Source organism: Mesoplodon densirostris, chromosome 16, assembly GCF_025265405.1.
Source record: "Mesoplodon densirostris isolate mMesDen1 chromosome 16, mMesDen1 primary haplotype, whole genome shotgun sequence".
Lineage (NCBI taxonomy): Eukaryota > Metazoa > Chordata > Mammalia > Artiodactyla > Ziphiidae > Mesoplodon > Mesoplodon densirostris.
Window position 1 is genome coordinate 58,966,265 of NC_082676.1, and position 20,277 is coordinate 58,986,541.

Sequence of the window (20,277 nt, forward strand, 5' to 3'; positions counted from 1 at the left end):
ATCATGACACAGCAAAGAGCACCAAATTAGGAGGTGAGAGACCCACCATGTCTCTTACTCCTGTTCCACTGATTTACGTGAAATTTGGAACAAGTCATCCAAGATTCTGGAGCCTCAGTTTCCTCACCTTGAAAATAGGGGAGTTGGACTTGGCAGTACCAAGTTTTGCTGTTCATCAGCACTTTCAGGGGCAAATACATAACCGCAGGCTCCTCAACGGAGATTCTGATTCATTGGAGATGGCTTGGAGCCTGGAAATCTAAAGGTACAAAAAATTCCCCAGGTGAGCTGATACGTAGCTACAGGGTTGGATACTGAAGGCTTGGATTAGTGTTTTCAATCCTGGCTGCACATTAGACTTACCCAGGGAATTAGAAATATCCTGGATTCCATCTCAGACCAACTGGATTGGCATCTTTAGGGGTAGGACTGGTAGGGGTGGGAGAGCATCAGCTTTAAAGTTTAAAGACTTTTGGGCTCTTAAAATGTGGTTAGTGGGCTTTCCTGGTGGCGCAGTGGTTGAGAGTCCGCCTGCCGATGCAGGGGACACGGGTTCATGCCCCGGTCCGGGAAGATCCCACGTGCCGTGGAGCGGCTGGGCCCGTGAGCCATGGCTGCTGAGCCTGTGCGTCCGGAGCCTGTGCTCCACAACGGGAGAGGCCACAACAGTGAGAGGCCCATGTACCGCCAAAAAAAAAAAAAATGTGGTTAGTGTCACTGAGAAGCCAAATATTTAATTGTATTTCATATTTTAAATTTCAGTGTAAATAGTCGTATGTGACCAGTAGGTGCTGTATTGGAAACCCAGGATAGAATGAGGTTGAAGGCTTGGTAGCTCTGTGTGGCTCATTCCTTGCTCCACCCCAGATCATAGTGCTCTTCTTTGTAACTGTCTTGCCTAATACCCATCCTTCCCACTCTAGTCTAAGAGACCATTGCACGGACTCTGAGTTAAGCCTGTGTTTAACTCAGGTGTTCTCCTGGTCTCTGAATCAAAGCACTTCAGCTACCTTGGACAGCTCCCCTACCTGGGAACCCAATAGTCACCAGAAACCTGAGATTAAACTTCTCATTTGAAGACAGAGGAGGATAGAGCGGAGAAAGATGCTGTTAGGTTATTTCAGACGAATGCCAGTGAATTTGCTCCTGAGAGAAGCAAAATGGGAAGTAGAACACAAATCATAAAATGGTCCAATGAGTGGAGGTTGCTTGGAGTGGAATTTTGTGTTTGTGAGTGATGGAACTGATGTGCTTTTGGGGAATGGCACCTAGGTATGACTTCCCCACTCTGTTCCAGTCTCCTGATCGACAGTTGATGTGAGATCATTGCTACTGGTTGCCCATTTCTGAGGGATTTTCTTTTCTAGTTGGGTGCCTCAGGAAAGATTAAGTGGTGATATTCATCACACACACACACACACACACACACACACACACACACACACACTCTCTCTCTCTCTCTCTCTCTCTCTCTCTCTCTCTCTCTCTCTCTCTCTCTGTTCGGAATCAGTACTTCCCAGTAGCTAAGCAACCAGATCTTGGATTTGGATCACCTGGTCTTGGATCCTCCCTCTGCTATATACTAGCTATGTGGGTTGGGCAGGTTACATTCTCTGAGCCTGTGTTTTTAATCTGTAATACAGGGGTCATCATAATACTTCCTACTGTATGCCACATTGTACTACATATAGAATAGACCAAATTAATATTAATGTTGATAGTGACCATGATGATGGTGATGATGAGGAGGAGGAGGAGGATGGGTGGATTTGATGGCTGTGATGATCATGGATGATGATGATGATGATGATGATGATGATGGAGGAGGTGGAGGATGGCTGATGAGGGGATAAAGATCCTCTAGTGAAACAGATCCATCTTATATGTATGTGAGAATGCTATTAATCTGAATCCTCAGGCTCATCAAGTTTGACACTTTTACTTTTCCTCTCATCCATGGAAAATGAAATAAAATATGTTTAAAAGCTCAGTTAATACACAATAAGAGTAGCAGAAAGTACATTGGGGCTTAGCAAGGCAAAAAGCAAATTCCCAAGGAGTCCTTCAAGATCTTTGTTGGGTCTCTTGCGAGATTATCCTTTTTTTGGTGCTCACCCTGACAGGCAGAGGAAAATAAGCTAAAATAAGGGTGCCTGCAGGGTTGACAGCAGCAGCCAGTTCTCTCTTGCTTCCTGGGGATGAGTTTCCTGCTCATTTATTTTCTCACCAAATATTTCCTGGGCCCCTACTGTGTGTCAGACATGGTGCTAGGCTTTGAAGATACTAACTTGAATAATGCTCATCCTGCTGTTGAGAGGAAACAGAGAAAAACAAATAAATCAGCTTTGGAATTCATATACTCAGGTCACAGAAATTCAGTTTCAGTTAGACTGGCATGGAGCACAAGCACTGGTGTTTTTTTTTATAACTCTCCAAGTGATTCTGTTGTGCAGCCAGGAATGAAAGCCACTGGTGTGTGCAAAGGAACATTGGATGACATCTTGCAATAACTGAGCTGTTGTCGCATGGGGCCATGTGGATTTTAAGGAAATCGTTTAACCTCTCTTCCTGTGTCTTTATGAGAAATGCCGTCCATGAGGGTTATAACCACCGGCAACGCCTCATCTCTTAGGTAGTTGGAATTAAAGGGATAATGAGTGTGGTGTCCTTTATAGCCTTATAAATGGGTAAGTGAAATTAAAGTTGGTTTTAGACTCTATTAAACATCAGACCTTGATACCCGTGGAGTCATGTCTCACCCTGGGGACTCAGCAAGGTCTGGAAAGTTCTAGAACCTCACTTATCCCGGGACTGGAACACAGAGTTGAAAGCAGACACCCAGAATCCCACATCTGCCTTCCTCCCTGACTCTGTGTTTAAAACAGTTTGTTCTGCTTCTGCAGAGCAGTGAGCTTGGGGAGGGCACTGCTTTTGCTTCCGAACCAAAGTGGGTGTCTGAAATCTGTTCCTCTCCCCCGGCTGCACACTGCCAAGGAAGCCGGTGCCAGAGGTGGTCAGACTGATCCGTGGAACCCGAAAGGACAGGCTGTCATGGCAGGAGGAGGTAAGTGCAGGAGGGTCAGCCTCTGCTGTCCAGCTAGGAACCGGGAAGAACGTGCAGGACCTTGAAACAAAGGGCCATTTGGCATGTCAGATGCCAGGTCCTGGGAGTGTGGCCAGACTCCCCCATTACCTCCTGCCAGTCCCTAAAGCGACCTTAGAAAATCCCAAAGCTAAACGTGAGCCTCTTCAGCGCCTCGCTGTGCAATTGTTTTGCAAATAACTATTTGCTTTCATCCCTCTGAGGGGTATACAGTATACACCACAGTGGTTTTGGAAGCTTAAGTTTCAGATGCCAATGGAAATGGAAGTGGTGTAGGGTAACTGCATGAGGTCCATAAAGGACATTGGCGATGGTTTCTCTCCAAAGCGTGACTCATTGCCTCCTTCTCATGCAGCTCCCTTGGGCTCGGGATGAATGGGCTGGTTTGAGGAGGGAGGAGGGAATGTGAAATTAGCTTGTCAGTAGATCTGGAGATACCATTTTTTAAATATGATAAGGACCCGATCCCCTTAGGTTTGTGGCAGTGTCCATGTGGTCTAGAGGACAGAGGATGAGGAGAGGGGTCCCTAAACTGTTGGAGTAAGGCATGGATAAATGAGCCTTTTACTCCTTCTAGTTCATCCGGTCCTCACAGCAACCCTATGGGATGGTGCTCACAATTCCCATTCCATAAGCAAAGAAACTCAGATCCAGAAAGTTTAGGTAATTACCCATGGTCACATGGCTAGTTAATGCAGAACCAGGACGTGAGCTCAGGTCTGATAGACCCCAGAGCCCATGTTATTCCAACTATGAAGTTTGACTGGTGTGCATGGAGGGGTAAACTAGAGAGTCTGAACTGAATGTGATAGGTCTAGGGGAGCCACTGGTGACTATAGAGGAGAGGAGTGGTGTGATTAAAGCTGTGCTTTAGGGATTTCAATCAGGCAGCCGTGAACAAGACGAGTTGTTGAGATGCTCAAGTCAGGAGTGAACTACGTCTTTTAGAGGGACAGGTATCATAAACCCCTTATGTGAGACACCAGAACTCCTGACCCAGGAGGAAAATATTGAATAATAGTGGGTGAAAATAATTAGTGACATACATTTGTAGAGCACATGATATTTGATGGGTACTGCACTGGGTGATTTTATACAGAGAGATCATTTAATTCTTACAACTTGATGAGGAAGTGCTATCATTGGCAATAGGGTAGTGAGGGGTGAAAAGCTTGGAATCTTTCAGGCAGGCAAACCTGATTCGCTACCTGTGTGATTCTGAAAAAATCATTCTACCTCTGAGTCTACTTATTCATTTGTAAAATGGGGATAATGCTAGTACCAGTTTAGCAAGATTGTTGGGGGTGGAATTAAATGAGATATGACATAGAAAGTGTTGAGCCACATGACTCTTACAGAGTACTCCTGGCATGTTGGCTGGTATAATTAGTACCATTGCCATACCCATTGTACAGATGTGGAAACTGAGGCTTGGAAGGGTGAAGTGATTCTTCCCAAGGCTACACAATTTGGATTGGTACCTGGGCAGTCTGATCCCAGAAGTTACACTGCTATCCATTCTCGGGGGAAGAGATTAATGGGGATCAGAAGAGGGTAGCAGGAGAGATTCAGCTTGGGCAGGACAGTGGGGATGGCACAGGGCAAGGGGTTTGTACATACTCTTTCACAGGGGGCTTGTGCCAAGCCAGCTCTTGGCTCTTGAATGGCTATCCCTATAATTATCTTTCTCCTTTCTGAAGTTTAATGTGTAGCCATGCCCTCCTTTCTCTACATAGAGAGCCAGATAAGGCTGCATTTGATTACAGTTCTGCTCTGTGCTCATGGGTACACGTAGATGGATATAATAATGTCTAACTCATAGTACATAGAGCAGGGGTGTTGGAGCATCCCAAACACCACCAACTCCCACATCTAGCATGTTTGACCTCCACCTCTTCACCAATACCAGTTATCCCAAAGAAATGAGGTAACTGGTAGTAGGTTGTCTCAGAGATCCTTTTTATTGGGTTCCAACTGTGCCCTTAGCATATGTCCACCTGAGAACTTTCTCCGTTCCTCACGCGCTCAGGGCAAGATGCTGATTCCATTGCCTTTTGCAGTCATGATTTAAGTCTGGTGACCGGCTTCCTCAGAGGCATCTTTGTTCCATGGGAATTATTAGATTTCTTTTGTAAGTAAGCTTGGAACTCTTCAGTCCCATCCCAAGAGCCACCTGAAAGTGCTTGAGGTTGATGACTGTAGTTGTCTTGAGACTTCACTTCTGTGCTGCCTTCTGCTCGTGGATTCTTTATATTGGTGCCTTTCGGGGTATTTAATGAGACTCTATGGGCAGCTGTTGAGGCTCACAGGACTTATATATTTTCCTCCTTATCAATAAACTACACACTAAATATATCTGGGCCTTGAATGGTGACGTGGTTCCTCAGGATAGTGATGATAGGGATGATAATGTTGAAAGTTTTTATTTTTTGGACATGACATTCGAGAGCCATATAAAAAAAATACAGCCTTGGATACTGAATTCTCCCCTTTCACTTTGTGTTTACACCAAGGACATTTCTCTTGAACTTCACTCACACATTCATTCACTCATGCACTCCCTCACCCTCCATCTCCAGACGGGTCGTGTGCCAAGACTTCTGCCAGATTCTGGGGACAGAGAGATGAGGCCAGCAAAATCTCTGCCCTTAAGCAGTTCACCACCTTGTTGAGGCGTGATTTAAAGTGATTAATCAATCCAAGAATATTGGATTTCTCCAAAAGCTACTGTAGGGGAAAAGATAATTATCCCAAGTCTTTAAATGTTACCCCATTTAATTGATTTAATTAAGTAAAATTCATAGAACTGTAATGTTGGAAGGGGCCCAGAAGGCATTTATTCCTGTTTTTCCTCTCTGCCTTCAGGCCATGCTGCACTCAAATTATCCCCCAAACTCCATGCACTTTAGAAAAGGGGGTTGTTTCTAAGAACTATAGCTTTTAGCCCTTTCAGATAAAACTTTCTAGTCAGTGAGTATCCACAGGGAAGATTATGCAGACTTGTTGAAAGACTTGACATGCACAGCTACTGTGCAAGTATTGTTCTGAAAGACATGAATGGAATCATCCACTCTTCATGTACACATGCACACACACACAAAATGGAATCCCCATATTTGTACAATTGAGGGTGTATTAAATGCACATGATACATACAGAATGCAAAATGCAAGCATGGCTGCAATATGGTAAGGACCCTTTGAGAATTCTTTCAGTTCCCAGAAAAAAATATATCTCTGCACTTGTCAAATCCTGTTTTGCTATAATACTTTCTGTTTAGTTGGCATTTTTGCACCATGCCAGTGGGTCCACAACATGGTTTAAGTGCCTACTCTATGCAGATCTTCAGTGATCCCAGGAAGGCTGTGGTGGTATGTTGGGAAAGGGGCTGGAAGTGGAACCAGAACCTGAGTTTGGATGCTGACTAGCCATGGACCAGGACCATTCTGAGCCTCATTTTCCCCAACCAACAATACCAACTTCATAGGATCATCACGGGATTTGATGAGTTAAGGAGTGTGAAGGTAGTTTGGAAATGGTGCCACTGTGGGCACCACCCACTTTTTTTTCTAAATGGAAGTTTGTTCTCATGATCAGATCATGACTTGGGGAGATGTTAGGACTATTAGAGACCCTTTAACCCAACACAAGTAACCATGTCCCTTCCCAGTGTAAGAACATTCGGCATCTTGCCCTTATGCTCAGGATAAGGTCTAACATAGCTTCTGAGGCTGTACATGATGGGGTTTTTGCCAAGCTCTTCAACATCATCTCACCACCCACCCCCCACATCACAGGCCATCATGCATTTATCTCCAGTTCATGGAATAGTCAAGATGCATCTTCAGGGCTTCTCTGACTATACTGTCCACTGGTTTCCCCTCTTCTGTACCTGGATATTCCTTCAACACCCCCTTATACCTCTCTCAGCCCCCAGTCCATAGACATTGCTTTTCTTCACTTTCCTTCCAGGTCTATGAAGGCAGAGGCTGTGTCTGTCTGTCTTATAAATCATCATTTCTGCAAGCTCTAACATGTTGTTGCCATGTAATTAGGCATTTAACAAATATTTATTGATTGAACAGAGAGATGTCCACCTAGCATTTATCATACTCTATATTACACAGGAATCTAGAGTTCAAGTGAATCTAGAGTTCAAGACTTAGAAACTCTCCTAAAATTGGCTTAAGTGAACATGGAACTTGTGGCTTACATAACCAACAGGTCCAGAGTACATGACTCCAGGCACGACTGACTCCAGATGCCCCAAATATGTCATCAGGAACTTCCTTCTATTTCCTGATGTTGTTTTATTTCTTTCGGCTTCATTTTCCAGTCATGAGCTTGGGGGCCAGATAGAGTTCATTCTGTTGGACCCATCTGAACCCAGAGAGGTGGTGGTGGGATGAAGTAGAGGAAAATGAAGCTGGCAAAATAACAGATGTCCTTCACTGTTCCGGGCTGTGGGCTCCAAGTGCAGGGACCTCTCTCATCCCTGTGTTTCCAGTATCTGTTCCAGAGTCTGACATATGGTAGGTGCTCAGGAATGTTTGTGAATGAACAGATGTGGGGTTTATTTTCCCTCACTTCTAGGAAGGAGCTTCTTTAAGCCAACAAAGGCAGATGGTTGTGCATAAACTGCCTTCGGCCTCATCCTCTGTTTTGCTTTCTTTTTACCTATTGGCAGGATCCAACGTCTACCTTCTTCCAGTTTGGAGCGTCCATCCAGCAGCAAGCCACCGTCATGCTGAAGATCATGCAGGATTATGACTGGCATGTTTTCTCCCTGGTGACCACCATCTTCCCTGGCTACAGGGACTTCATCAGCTTTATCAAGACCACGGTGGACAACAGCTTTGTGGGCTGGGACATGCAGAATGTGATCACACTGGACACGTCCTTCGAGGATGCAAAGACACAAGTCCAGTTGAAGAAGATCCACTCCTCTGTCATCTTGCTCTACTGTTCCAAAGACGAGGCCATCCTCATCCTGAGTGAGGCCCGCTCCCTCGGCCTCACTGGGTACGATTTCTTCTGGATCATCCCCAGCTTGGTGTCAGGGAATACGGAGCTCATCCCCAAAGAGTTTCCATCGGGACTTATTTCTGTCTCCTACGATGACTGGGACTACAGCCTGGAGGAAAGGGTGAGGGATGGCCTGGGCATCCTGACCACTGCTGCATCTTCCATGTTGGACAAGTTCTCCTACATCCCCGAGGCCAAGGCCAGCTGCTATGGGCAGATGGAGAAGCCAGAGGTCCCACTGCACACGCTGCACCAGTAAGAGGGGCTCTTTGCTTGTCCCCCAAAGTGGAATCAGAGTTTTGTTGTTGTTTGTTTAAATACTAAAAACAATATGTACTCATTGCTGAAAATGTGCACTGAAAATAGAGAATGTTGTGTGTGTGCCTGTGGGATTTGTTGGTTTGTTCTCCTCTCCCCTCTTCCTCTCGTCTCATCTCCTTTTATTTTTAAGTAACATCATCCTTGGTTTTCTGCAACTTACTTTTTTTACTCAACAATATACCCTGGAAACCTACACTTGAGATCTGTTTGTCTGTCTGTCTATCTATCTATCCGTCCTCTGTCTATAGCTATATCTTAAGTATGTGTGTATATATAGATATATGTATGTATATACATGCCTATCTATATACACATGTATGAATATATGTAGATGTATGTATACATACATGTGCATGTGAATATGCACAGATATATGTAGATATACATATGTATGTGTATATATAGATATATATGTATGAATATCTACGTTCTTTGTAAACTGCACATTGCATTCCTCAATAGGGATATACCATGATTTATCCAATTTCATAATAATAGAAATTTATGTAGTTTCAGATTTTTTTCCATTAGAAACTAAACTGCAGTGATAATCATCCTTACCTGTCTCTAGACGTTGGATCCTGCCAACAGGTAAAAAGAAAGCAAAACAGAGGATGAGGCCGAAGGCAGTGTATGCATAACCATCTAAGAAGTAGAGTTTTGTGGTCATGGAACAAGTGTACTTTAAAATTTAAGTGTCTATTGCCAAATTGTCCCACAAAGTAACTATATATTTTATGTTCACACTAGCATTTTGTGAAATCACTTGACTTCCCACATCCTCACCAACATGTTACATGTTGGGGAAAGTGCCCACACTGGTGCTCCTAGTCTCAGAGTTTGTATCTGAATTTCCTCCCTTCATCTGGCCTAAGTGTTTTTGTAGGCTGTTGGAAATCTTGGCAAACATCACTTTTAAATCTGCATTGTATTCCATCATATGGCTGTATCATAATTTAGTTAACTACTCCCATCTTGGTGGACATTTAAGTTAAATTTTATGTTTCCGAGAAGTGTCATTGTTCTTTGTGGGCCATCATTATGGCTCAGCTGTTGAGATTTAGAATGATCACTCCTACACCCATTTTGGGTGTGTTTGCCTGACGTTCGCTGATTTAATCCATGCTCATTCTTCAGATAATGAGCAGTGTAGCACCATGATTAAGGGACTGGGCTGTGGAGTTGGACTTGTTAGGGTTCAAATCTTGTCTTGTCCACTTTCCATGTGACTTGGACAATCATTTTACCTTTCTGGGCCTCAGTTGTTCATTGCAAAATGGTGGGGTGTTTTTTGTTTTTGTTTCTTCTTTTTTTTGTAATTTTTATTTATTTTTGGCTGCTCTGGGTCTTCATTGCTGTGTGCAGGCTTTCTCTAGTTGCGGCCAGCAGAGACTACTCTTTGTTGCGGTGCGCGGGCTTCTCATTGCGGTGGCTTCTCCCGTTGTGGAGCACGGGCTCTAGGCACGTGGGCTCAGTAGTTGTGGAACATAGGCTCAGTAGTTGTGGCTCACGGGCTTAGTTGCTCTGCGGCATGTGGGATCTTCCTGGACCAGGGATCGCCTAGGTGGTGGTTCTCTCACTTCAACATGCATGAGAGTCACTGGGAGGGCTTGATAAAACAAGACTGCTGGGCCCCATGCTCAGAGTTTCTAATTCAGTAGCTCTGGAGTGGGCTCTAAGAATTTGCAATTCTAGCAACTTCCTGGGTGATGACGATGTTGCTGGTCTGGGGAACATGCATTGAGAACCAAATGTTCTAGGGGTTGTCCTGAGTATGAAATGAGGTGATGCATGAAAAGTGCCGCTTAGCATGGGTGCCTAGCACCTGGCAATTATTTAATAACTGTCAGAGTGAGCGGTGAAGTTGTTTTGGTCATCAGAAATTATAGTCAGCAGACCAGGTGAGTTTATTATCAGTAGAATAACATGTCACTGTAAAGTGTCTCTGGAAGGTTTTAGGACTCTGAATCTGCTACAGTTCAGGGATAATCTCTGGTCTGTGGCTGGGGAGGGTGTGTGTGTGTGTGTGTGTGTGTGTGGGTGTGTGGGTGTGTGGGTGTGTGGGTGTGTGTTGGAGGAGGTTTAAAGATTTTACCTGAAACTGACATTTATCTGAAAAATGAACTCTTAGGTTAGGAAATCATGGTCCTTTGAAATTTTCCCTTCCTCTCTCCTCTTTCCCTCTTTAATGAACTTGTTTCTACGTCACTACTTTCAACATTTTTAATAATTGTCCAGGTATCAGGAAGGAACTTGGATAAATTGGTATGAGTCACGGGAGTGTCTTACAGAGGCAGGATTGCTGCCAGCCCAAAGACAAGGGCTGCGCTAATGAATTCTTACTTCCCATAAAAGTGCCCTGCAGCTGGAATATTCGTATAATTCTGATGGAAACATAACTCAATTGTAGGGCAATTGAAATATAATATATACAGGAAGAGGAATTTGAGGATAATTGGCAAGACGTTCAGATCTCTTTCTAGTGACCACCCTGAATTCCACTCCTTAAAAAAAAAAAAATCCTACTCCTGTGAAATCCTGGTGTGCTCTTTCCAGAAGTTATGCCTTGAATGCAGCAATGTTGTAGGTGGTATTTCAGCCCCAGAGAAGTAATGCATTAAGTGTGGTAAGCTGTCATCCACCGCCTGGTTTTAATGAAACATCTCTCCACCCTTGGAGCACTGGTGGCGCTCAGCTACAGTGTGCAGGGCTCAACCAGTGTGTGGGTTCCTCGCCACACTTCCCCACTAGCACAGTGTTCCTTAAGCCCACCCAGGAAAGAGTGGGACCTTGCAAAGCAAGACAAGGACCAGGAGCTGGAGAAAGCCCCAAGAAGGCAGTTTTTAAGAAAAGGATTAAGGACACTATATCTCTATCCTCCATCCATCACTCCTTCTATCCAGTGAACCCTGTGCTAGCCTCTGGAATCATACATGAATTAACATATAGCTTCTCAAAGAATGTACAGTCTGATGAAGACAGGGGAAATTCATCTAAAGACAAACTCAGGTAACAAGGAGTTTTTTTAACATAGAAAAAAAAGAATAGTAAAAAAAGTAGAGTCTAGCAAGAGGGAGGAGATATGGGGATCGATGTATATGTATAGCTGATTCACTTTGTTATAAAGCAGAAACCAGCACACCATTGTAAAGCAATTATACTCCAATAAAGATGTTAAAAAAAAAAAGTACAGTCTTATGAAATACCCACCCCCATACTCACCCCAGAGAACAAAGTGAACATGTCATATTTGTTTCAAATTTTTAAAAGAAATAAAACATTACTGATAATGTAGAAGTCCTGATTATACCTCTCCCCAGCCCCACTCTTCTCCCTTTGTCTCCATAAGAGAGAAAAACACCGCAGTGAATTTGGTATGTATCAAAATCCATGTGCATGTTTTGTACTTTTTTTTTTTTTTTTTTTTTTTGTGGTACGCGGGCCTCTCACTGCTGTGGCCTCTCCCGTTGTGGAGCACAGGCTCTGGACGCACAGGCTCAGCGGCCATGGCTCATGGGCCCAGCCACTCCACGGCATGTGGGATCTTCCCGGACCGGGGCACGAACCCGTGTCCCCTGCATCGGCAGGCGGACTCTCAACCACTGCGCCACCAGGGAAGCCCATGTTTTGTACTTTTGATACAGATACAGCGCGACCTTACACCCAATGGGTAGTTCTTTTTAATATCATAAGTGGTATCTAATGTGCTGGAATTTCCTTTACCTCACCCTATGGCTCAAGCATGATCTATGAGGACACATATAAAACTAGTGTATTCTTCTTAGTTGCTTTTTTGTATTCTGTTGTATGTGTTCTATCTTTTATTTAATCAGCCCCCTTTGATGGACATTTAGGTTGTTGACAGTAAGGAATCTTCAGTCCGGGTAGCTGAAGGCAGAGAACACATGTGTCAGCAACCTGATTCGGACCCATCATCTTGAGTTAAGAGTTCTCACTTAAAGCTTTAAAAAGTTACATTTTCAGCTGGTTTAAAAAGTCTCATTTTGCAAAGCATCTGTAAACACATAGCTCTCATCACTCCCACTCTGCAGTAGGGAGGATGCAAATAGCTTCAGAAGAGGTTCAGATGAAGTCACACCTGATGGTTTTCTGGTGAGTTGCTGAGGGATCGGGGGTCCTGCTTTGACTGGTTGAGTTCTACATCTTGGGGCTAACTAGGTGTGGCCCTCAGTGGCCCTCATGGACGTTACTTGTAATCTTACACACAGAGTTTGTATAGTTAAAATATTGTCACAGTGGTTTACTGCTCACAGTGATGGACCAGGTACAAAGGGTCTGCTTGCCGGGTTAATGATCCTACCATGGACCTGTGTCCTTGTTTCAGAAAAAAAAAAGTAGGGAAAAGGGGAAATGTTCTTTATGTTTAATATTATGGTTTTACAGAAGGCACTTTGAAAAGAGCAGTCAGCGTTTTCCAAAGTTCAAAAATAGCTCAGCCATGTTATGTAACCGCCTCCTTGCTACTGCAGAGTTATTAAACATCTGTTCCTTCACTAAGCAGAGCACATCACTGGCAACTCCTGGATCTGTGAAGGTAAACCATTACCTGTTTTGTTGGCATGGAACCTAGGCTGCTCTGTGCAGTTCTGTCCCAAGAACGTCTCCGGTTCACTAGCGGACAGGGCCCCTCCGGAGGCAGCATGACATCATGGTTAAGAGTGTGGGTACTTGGGAGTTCCCTGGCTGTCCAGTGGTTAGCGCTCCGTGGTGTCACTGCTGAGGGCCCGGGTTTGATCCCTGGTCAGGGAACTAAGATGCCACAAGCCGTGGGGTGCAGCCAAAAAAATTTTGATGAAAAAAAAGTGTGGACACTGGAGACAGGCTGCCTTGTTTGAATCCCTGATCTGAACTCTCCTAGTTCCAAGACTTTGGGCAAGTCACTTGATTCCTCCAAGTCTGCTCCCTCAGATGTAACATGGGGATAAGAAAACTGTTGTCCTGTAGGCTAGAGCCTGGCATATGGAGAGCAATCTATAAATGGTTACCATTGTTGATAAAAGGTGTGTGCACATTTGTGTGTTTCCTCTTCCACTTTTACATTTATTAAGGAGGAGGTCATAGAAGGGAGAAGGTGGATGTTTTTAAGACCTAAACGCTCTTGCCAAAGGATTAGCTTGGGAGGAGCGTGGCCAGTGGGAAGAGGGTAGAGAAAAGAGTGGAGAAAAGTTCACAGGCTGAGTGCCAGCTTGGTTTTGAATTAGCCACATACTTAACAAGTATAAGTTACTAACCAGTCTGAACTCAGGCTTTTTTCTAAAATGCCTGTGTGTGTGTGTGTGTGTGTGTGTGTGTGAGCGTGTGTGTGAGCACACGCGAGGAGTCATTTCTTCATACTGTAGGAGAATTAAATGAAAGCATATATGTAAAGCACTTATCATTGTGCCTGGCATGTAGTAGGCATTACACGAACAACTGTGAAGTCATTATTCTTATGACAATGATTATCATCATTATTATTACTTTAATTTATACCTGTTATACTGCAAGCTGTACAGAGACAGGGAAGTGAGAGATGGAGGTATATTTCAATCTTGTTTGTTACCAATTGAATTGTGACTCTGTCCTATGGCTCGGCTCCCTGTTCAGTTGTGGAGGAAGATGTGGAAGTCACTGCACTGGAAGTCAAACAGAAGCACTCAGATAGATCTACAGCCCCAACCAGGGGAAAAAGAATATCTTCGGGAGAGCTATGAATTAGTATTAAAGGGAAGTTATTTGGTTTTAATTGATGGTACCTGGCTTGACCATTTATGTGTTTTACATTAACTTCTTGATTTATAAAGTCCGGCTTCCGCTTTAAGAAGCAACAGCATTGTAAATTATCACCCTGACAGGAAGGGAAATGGAAGGAAGATAAATAAGTGAGAGTAAATTTAATTCATATCCAATTTACATTGATACTTTTTTCAATCTTCCTTTCTGAAATATCCATAGGAAAATTTCCTGGTTTAATGACCCTTTAAGAGACTGATCTGAACCTGGTTGGCATATTTTTATTTGATAATCAGAATTATCACTGTTGGTTTCTTTTTTAATGCCCATAAAGAAGCCTGCTCAGTTACAATTCTCTGAGTTATAACTTCCCTGGGTGAATGTAATAACTCTTTGCAAATATTTATCTGTGGGATCAGCCTATGCTCGACAAACATTTCTGGTGATGACACCAGGTACCCAGGAGACTAAGCCATCCTCTGGGTCTGTGCTGTAAATCTGATTGGGAGTCTGGACTCAGGAAAGGGGGAAAAGACTGAGTCTCAAAGAGATATGTAGTGAGGGAATCCAGCGGCCTGTACCAAATTAAGAATCCAAAGCGTATTCCACAAAGCTATGTGACTTTGTGGAATGTGGTTTTGGATAGTGCTTTGTTCAAACCCTCTCATTATCTGGGTTATCCTGGGCAAGTTACTTAACTTCTTTGAGCCTCCATTTCCTTGATTATATACAGAGATAATTCCAACCATACAGGATTATGGTGACACTTAAATGCACATAATATACTTAGCCAAGCATCTAGGATGTAGTTGGCACCCTGCAGATGTTAATTCTCCCCCTTCCCTTGGCCAGATGCACAGCTTGATCTGACACCTCTTGTGTCCTGATGGACCCACGAGAGGTGGGCTGTGCTCCCTGGGTGTTCAGCCTGAGAGTGAAGTCAGTAGCCTCTCTTCAGCATCATCTCTGTTTGTGGCATCTCTCCTGGAACACTGCCCTCTCTTTTTTGGCTGGAAGTCAAGAGCACCGTATGCCAACCCTGCGATACAAGTCAATCATTTCCAATTGGCATCCAATGAATAGCTCGACAAATGGTGGAAACCCAATGCTGGCAACTTGAAAGGGTCAGAAATTGTCCGTGCCTTTACCTTGAAGGAAAGGTGGTTTGGGTTGTTTTGGGGTCACACATAAAGCATAAATATTGTTCAAATTTGCCTTAGGCCAGATACAAATCTTTGGATTTTGGAACCAGCATGCCAACAAAAATATGTATTGATCTTTTTCCTCCAGGGTTGAATACTAGGGAAGCTTTCATTTTGAAACTTGTTAATTTGGTGACATATACTAATGATTTGCTGCAGCTTTCTTCTGTGAAAAGATTATGCAAAGAAAAGCACCATTTTCACTACTCTGGTGCCAGCTAACAGAGAGTATATTGGGAGCAAGGGGTCTTAATGTGTAAGCACAGGGACCAGTTAGGAGATTAAGACCTAAATCTGCATAAGGCTATAGATTCAGAGGGAAGTGGGTGGGCTTATGCATGTTTTGGAAGTAAAATTAACAAAGCGTGATGGATGGATATGAAATGATAGAAGAGATTCAATAATACCTCTTCACTTGTACAGCTGAGTAGATGGCGGTACCTTGCACAAAATTGGAGAAGAAACAAATTGGGGGAGAGTGAGACAGGAGCAGCATCTAATTTCAAACATGTTCAGTTGAACATACTTTGTAGACATCCAAGTGGAAATCTCAAGTAGGCAACTGGAGAAAAGAGTCTGAGTTCAGGCTGAAAATCTAACACACAGGTTTTGAGCTTACTGATGCCAGTTAAAACCTCAGGATTGGGTGAGATCATCTAGGGGAGAATGAAGACTCAAAAGAGTGATCAGGTTCCAACCTTAAGGAACTTCAACATTAATTGGTAAATAATCCTTGAGGGGAAGGAGAATACTGGAGGAAACGAGTTGGGTTGTGAATTTCGGCCGCCTTTTCCACCTTGGAGACTCTCTATTCTCAGCCTTGATTTTGTTGTGGAGCCTGGTGGGTGTCTGTACAATGTCTGTTTTATGCTAGACATCGTGATAGAGGCTCTGGACCTTCCCAAGATCTATAATCTACAAGCATTGTTAATCTATCTGGGCTTAGTGCAACCTAGGAGAGTTAAATAATCTGACCAGAAGTTTTAACCAATATGTGGAAGAAGTAAAATTTTATCACATGATGAACTGCCAAGCAAATCATCAGAGCAGTGAATGCTTTGAGTTAAAGGAAACCAATGCCATACTGGGCTGGATCCATCACATAGGTGGTGAGCCAAGCTTTGGGTCTGAAGAGATGAGGAGGTCATACTCAGGAAGGGGGAAAAAACCTCTGTTTTTGTTTCATTCTCGACATGATCTGGAAGACATCTGATGCCGTACAAAACAAGTTAAAAATCCTTTCCACCACAAGAGAGGAGCATATGGCAGAGTGTGAAGGGCCAGTTCATTTATAAGCTGTCCTTTGTTTGCTTTCCTGGAAGGGTGTCTGTCTATACCCCTCCTCCTCGTATGTAGGACAGAAGCCCTCCTTGCCATTCCTTCCAGGTGGGAGCTAGACAGCCAGAACGGGCCTCTCCACCTGTTCTCTGCCTTTGTCCTCTTGCTTTCCTGCTCCCCCCTTCTCCTGCCTCCGTGTGGATGCTGCCTGCCTGCAGGTGTGACTGAGCCCCTGGGCAGGCTCCGGGTGCCTCAAAGCCTGGCATGGATCCCAGGGGCAGAGGAGTCACTGTCAGCTTGGTGATGCTAGCTGGGTTCTGCGTGGGCAGGGGAGGCCAGCCACATTCCTACACAGGCCCCAATGTTTGGTGAATGAACTGGCTGATCTGCTGATATCTGGTATACTCTTGTCCAAATCCCCATAGCCAGTTCCTGAGGGTTTGCATCATTTGGTTAAATCCTATCCAAACACAAGGAATAAACATATATCACTGTTGCCTACACAGTAGAGGACAGCTGTCCTGAGACACATGCTCATTTCCATCCCTGTTAATAAAAGGAAGTTTCAGCAATTTAATTAATACATCATTATGTGTTGGGGGGGGAAGGGAAACTTCAAGTTTCATAAGTTACATTATGGAAGCATATATATATATATATATATATATATATATATATATATATACATATATATATAAGTATAGTTGATTCACGATGTGTTAGTTTCTGGTGTACAGCAAAGTGATTCAGTTTTATATATATAATATATATATAAAATATATATATTCTTTTTCAGATTCTTTTCCATTATAGCTTATTACAAGATATTGAATATAGCTCCCTGTGCTATACAGTGGACCTTGTTTAATTTGCAGCAACATTGGATGGACCTAGAGATTATTATAGTAAGTGAAGTAAGTCAGACAGAGAAAGACAAATATCATATGATATCACTTATATGTGGAATCTAAAAAAGTGATACAAATGAAACTATTTACAAAACAGAAATAGACCCACAGACATAGAAAACAAACTTACGGTTACCAAAGGGGAAAGGGGAGGAGGTATAAATTGGAATCATATATATTTTTAAATCGGATGTAATGGAAATGTTAAAATACTCTAATGATACAACCTACCATGTATTAAGTCCCTCCTATGTGCCAGTCACTTTAAATACATTATCTTTTATCCTTAGGTATGAGTTAGGATGTTTTTGCTGCAGGTAATAATTAACTAAATTCAGTTATGTGATTGAGCTATTTGATTGGAATTCTAGACACAGGGTGGACTTCAGATGCGGTATGCTCAAGGTTCTGGTTCTTTCCCCTGTGATCTCTTGACTCTGCTCTTTTTTTTTCCAAGATAAATTAATGTCATAATAATTTATTTAAAATCCATATGCAATCACACAGCTAAACTTCCATAATTATCTCTTCTGGGATAATAATAAATAATTTGTCCTGTTAAACTCTTCTCTTTGGTTGTTTAAAATCTAACATCCTCTTATTGGATGCTTAGGTAATTAAATGACAGCTTCAAATATAAGATCTTATCATAAACATATATTAAATTTGGTTTCAATATAATGAAATGCAAACATGTGTAATTTGGGATTTAGGACAATTCAACTCACGGAAATATTTTTTAAAAACTTCACACTCTATATTTTATTATGTGAAAATTAAACACAATTTATCACAACATACAGTACTTTAACTGTAAAAGTGTTCCATGCCTACAGAATACTAGAGGTTAGTAAGAATCCTCTTCCTACATAAAGAGACCTCTAAAATGGCTTTACATTTTTCTACTTAGGATGTGAACTTGACTCTGCCCTTTGAGGATTATAGTCCTTGTTCTCAAACTGCTTCCTTCATGACCTTAAGTTTGCTGTCAGCAACACCTCAGATGACTTCTTTGTTTGTGGCCAAATTAGGTCATGTGCCCATCTTTGGGCCAATAATAACCATTTTTAAAATGCCATGTACTGACCGGCTTAATTCTGGACAGCTGACCCAATCCCTGAGAAGGCAAATAGGATTACGTTACGCCAAACCAGACCTACTCTTAGAACTGAGATGGGGTAAGCTTCCATTCCTCCAAGTCCCATGGATTCTTATAGGAAACATGAAGTCTCAACAAATATGATTTCTATTAAGAATGAGGAAGAGGGAAATGGATGCTGGATAGATTACCAGCAGGTCAATTATAAATCATAACTCATATTACAGGTGAGGAAATCAGGGACTAAAGAAGTTACATAACTTGACCAAAGCCACACAGCTAATACAAAATAAAGCCAGACTTCAAATCCAGTTTTGTTTGGATCTAAACTCCACTACACTACTTTAAAAGCAAGTTGACTTGAAGTTGTGGTATTTCTTTTTTGACTTGAATGTTTTTACTGTTTTCAAAAGTTGAATAAGTCCCAACATTTAAAACTTGTAAGATTTCACAAAAAATTATATGTTTAGCTAATCTTGAAAAATACGAAGAGCTGATAATGATAATCCGACATTCCTATCTGGAAGTCTTAAAAGTTGGGGCTCTAGGGGCTTCCCTGGTGGCGCAGTGGTTGAGAGTCTGCCTGCCGATGCAGGGGACACGGGTTCGTGCCCCGGTCTGGGAAGATCCCACATGCCGCGGAGCGGCTGGGCCCGTGAGCCATGGCCGCTGGGCCTGCACGTCTAGAACGTGTGCTCCGCAACGGGAGAGGCCACAACAGTGAGGCCCGCATACCGCAAAAAAAAAAAAAAAAAGTTGGGGCTCTAGATGTTGGGTCCAAACCTTCACTCTTCAGGGAGAAGCTGGAAGTTGTAAGTTCCCTCCTGATTGTATATTGCTGTGCTGGGGGTAGAGTATATGGCGAGAATGTGTCTCAGCCTTTCCTACACATTTGGATATGGGTATTTTGTTGTTCACTTGATGTGTAGCTCGCTCAGCTAGTTTCTGGAATTTCTTTCAGAAAGTATTGCTTCATAGCTGTAGATTCAGTGTACCTATAGGAGGAAGTGAATTTGGGAGCCTCCTATGCTGCCATCTTGTACCAGAACCTTCCTCCTACCTGGAGATGGTCAACTGGACATGGGAAATGACCTTTAGATCAAGAAGGGCCTGCCCAGTTCACCTTAGTCCCCACCTGGACTACTTATTCATATTACCTCCATAGTCTCTTTCAGTGTTTTATTTTATCATAAGATGTGTATTTATTACTTTTATCATAAGCATCATTATTTATAAGCATTGCCAAATCAAGACCTTGATGAACCTTGAGACTGGTAGATATTCAAATGAGTGATGACAGGAAGTTTCAATATCTCACTTACAAGGATCACCTCTGGGACTAAGTGGTCTTTTTTTATGGCCCTAGGTCATAAACCTACTTCTCTGTTCAACTTACAGGTGAGAATTTGAGTTGTTTGTGCCAAGTGGCTTGCCCAAAGGCAAGAACTTATTGAATTACCTAAAGAGAGCTCCCGTTCATCAGGTTGGATTCATTTGTAGATGTTCCTCTAAAACTGGAAGAAAACATTTGTTCTGGTAGGGGGTGGGGGTAGGTGTCCAGCTTTTCTACAATATCCTGAAATTTGTCAAATAAACAGCAAATGAGGG

At 42.9% G+C, this 20,277-nt stretch overlaps 1 protein-coding gene across 2 annotated transcripts in view; it reads left to right on the forward strand.

The window, feature by feature from the left end:
- The window catches only part of GRIN2A (glutamate ionotropic receptor NMDA type subunit 2A), a 368,990-nt gene that overhangs the window by 207,781 nt on the left and 140,932 nt on the right, over window positions 1–20,277 (forward strand). For both annotated transcript variants that reach the window (XM_060120247.1, XM_060120248.1), the window contains one exon: window positions 7,791–8,383. In XM_060120247.1, the coding sequence (XP_059976230.1) occupies window positions 7,791–8,383 (593 nt within the window). The remainder of the gene's footprint in view (window positions 1–7,790; window positions 8,384–20,277) is intronic.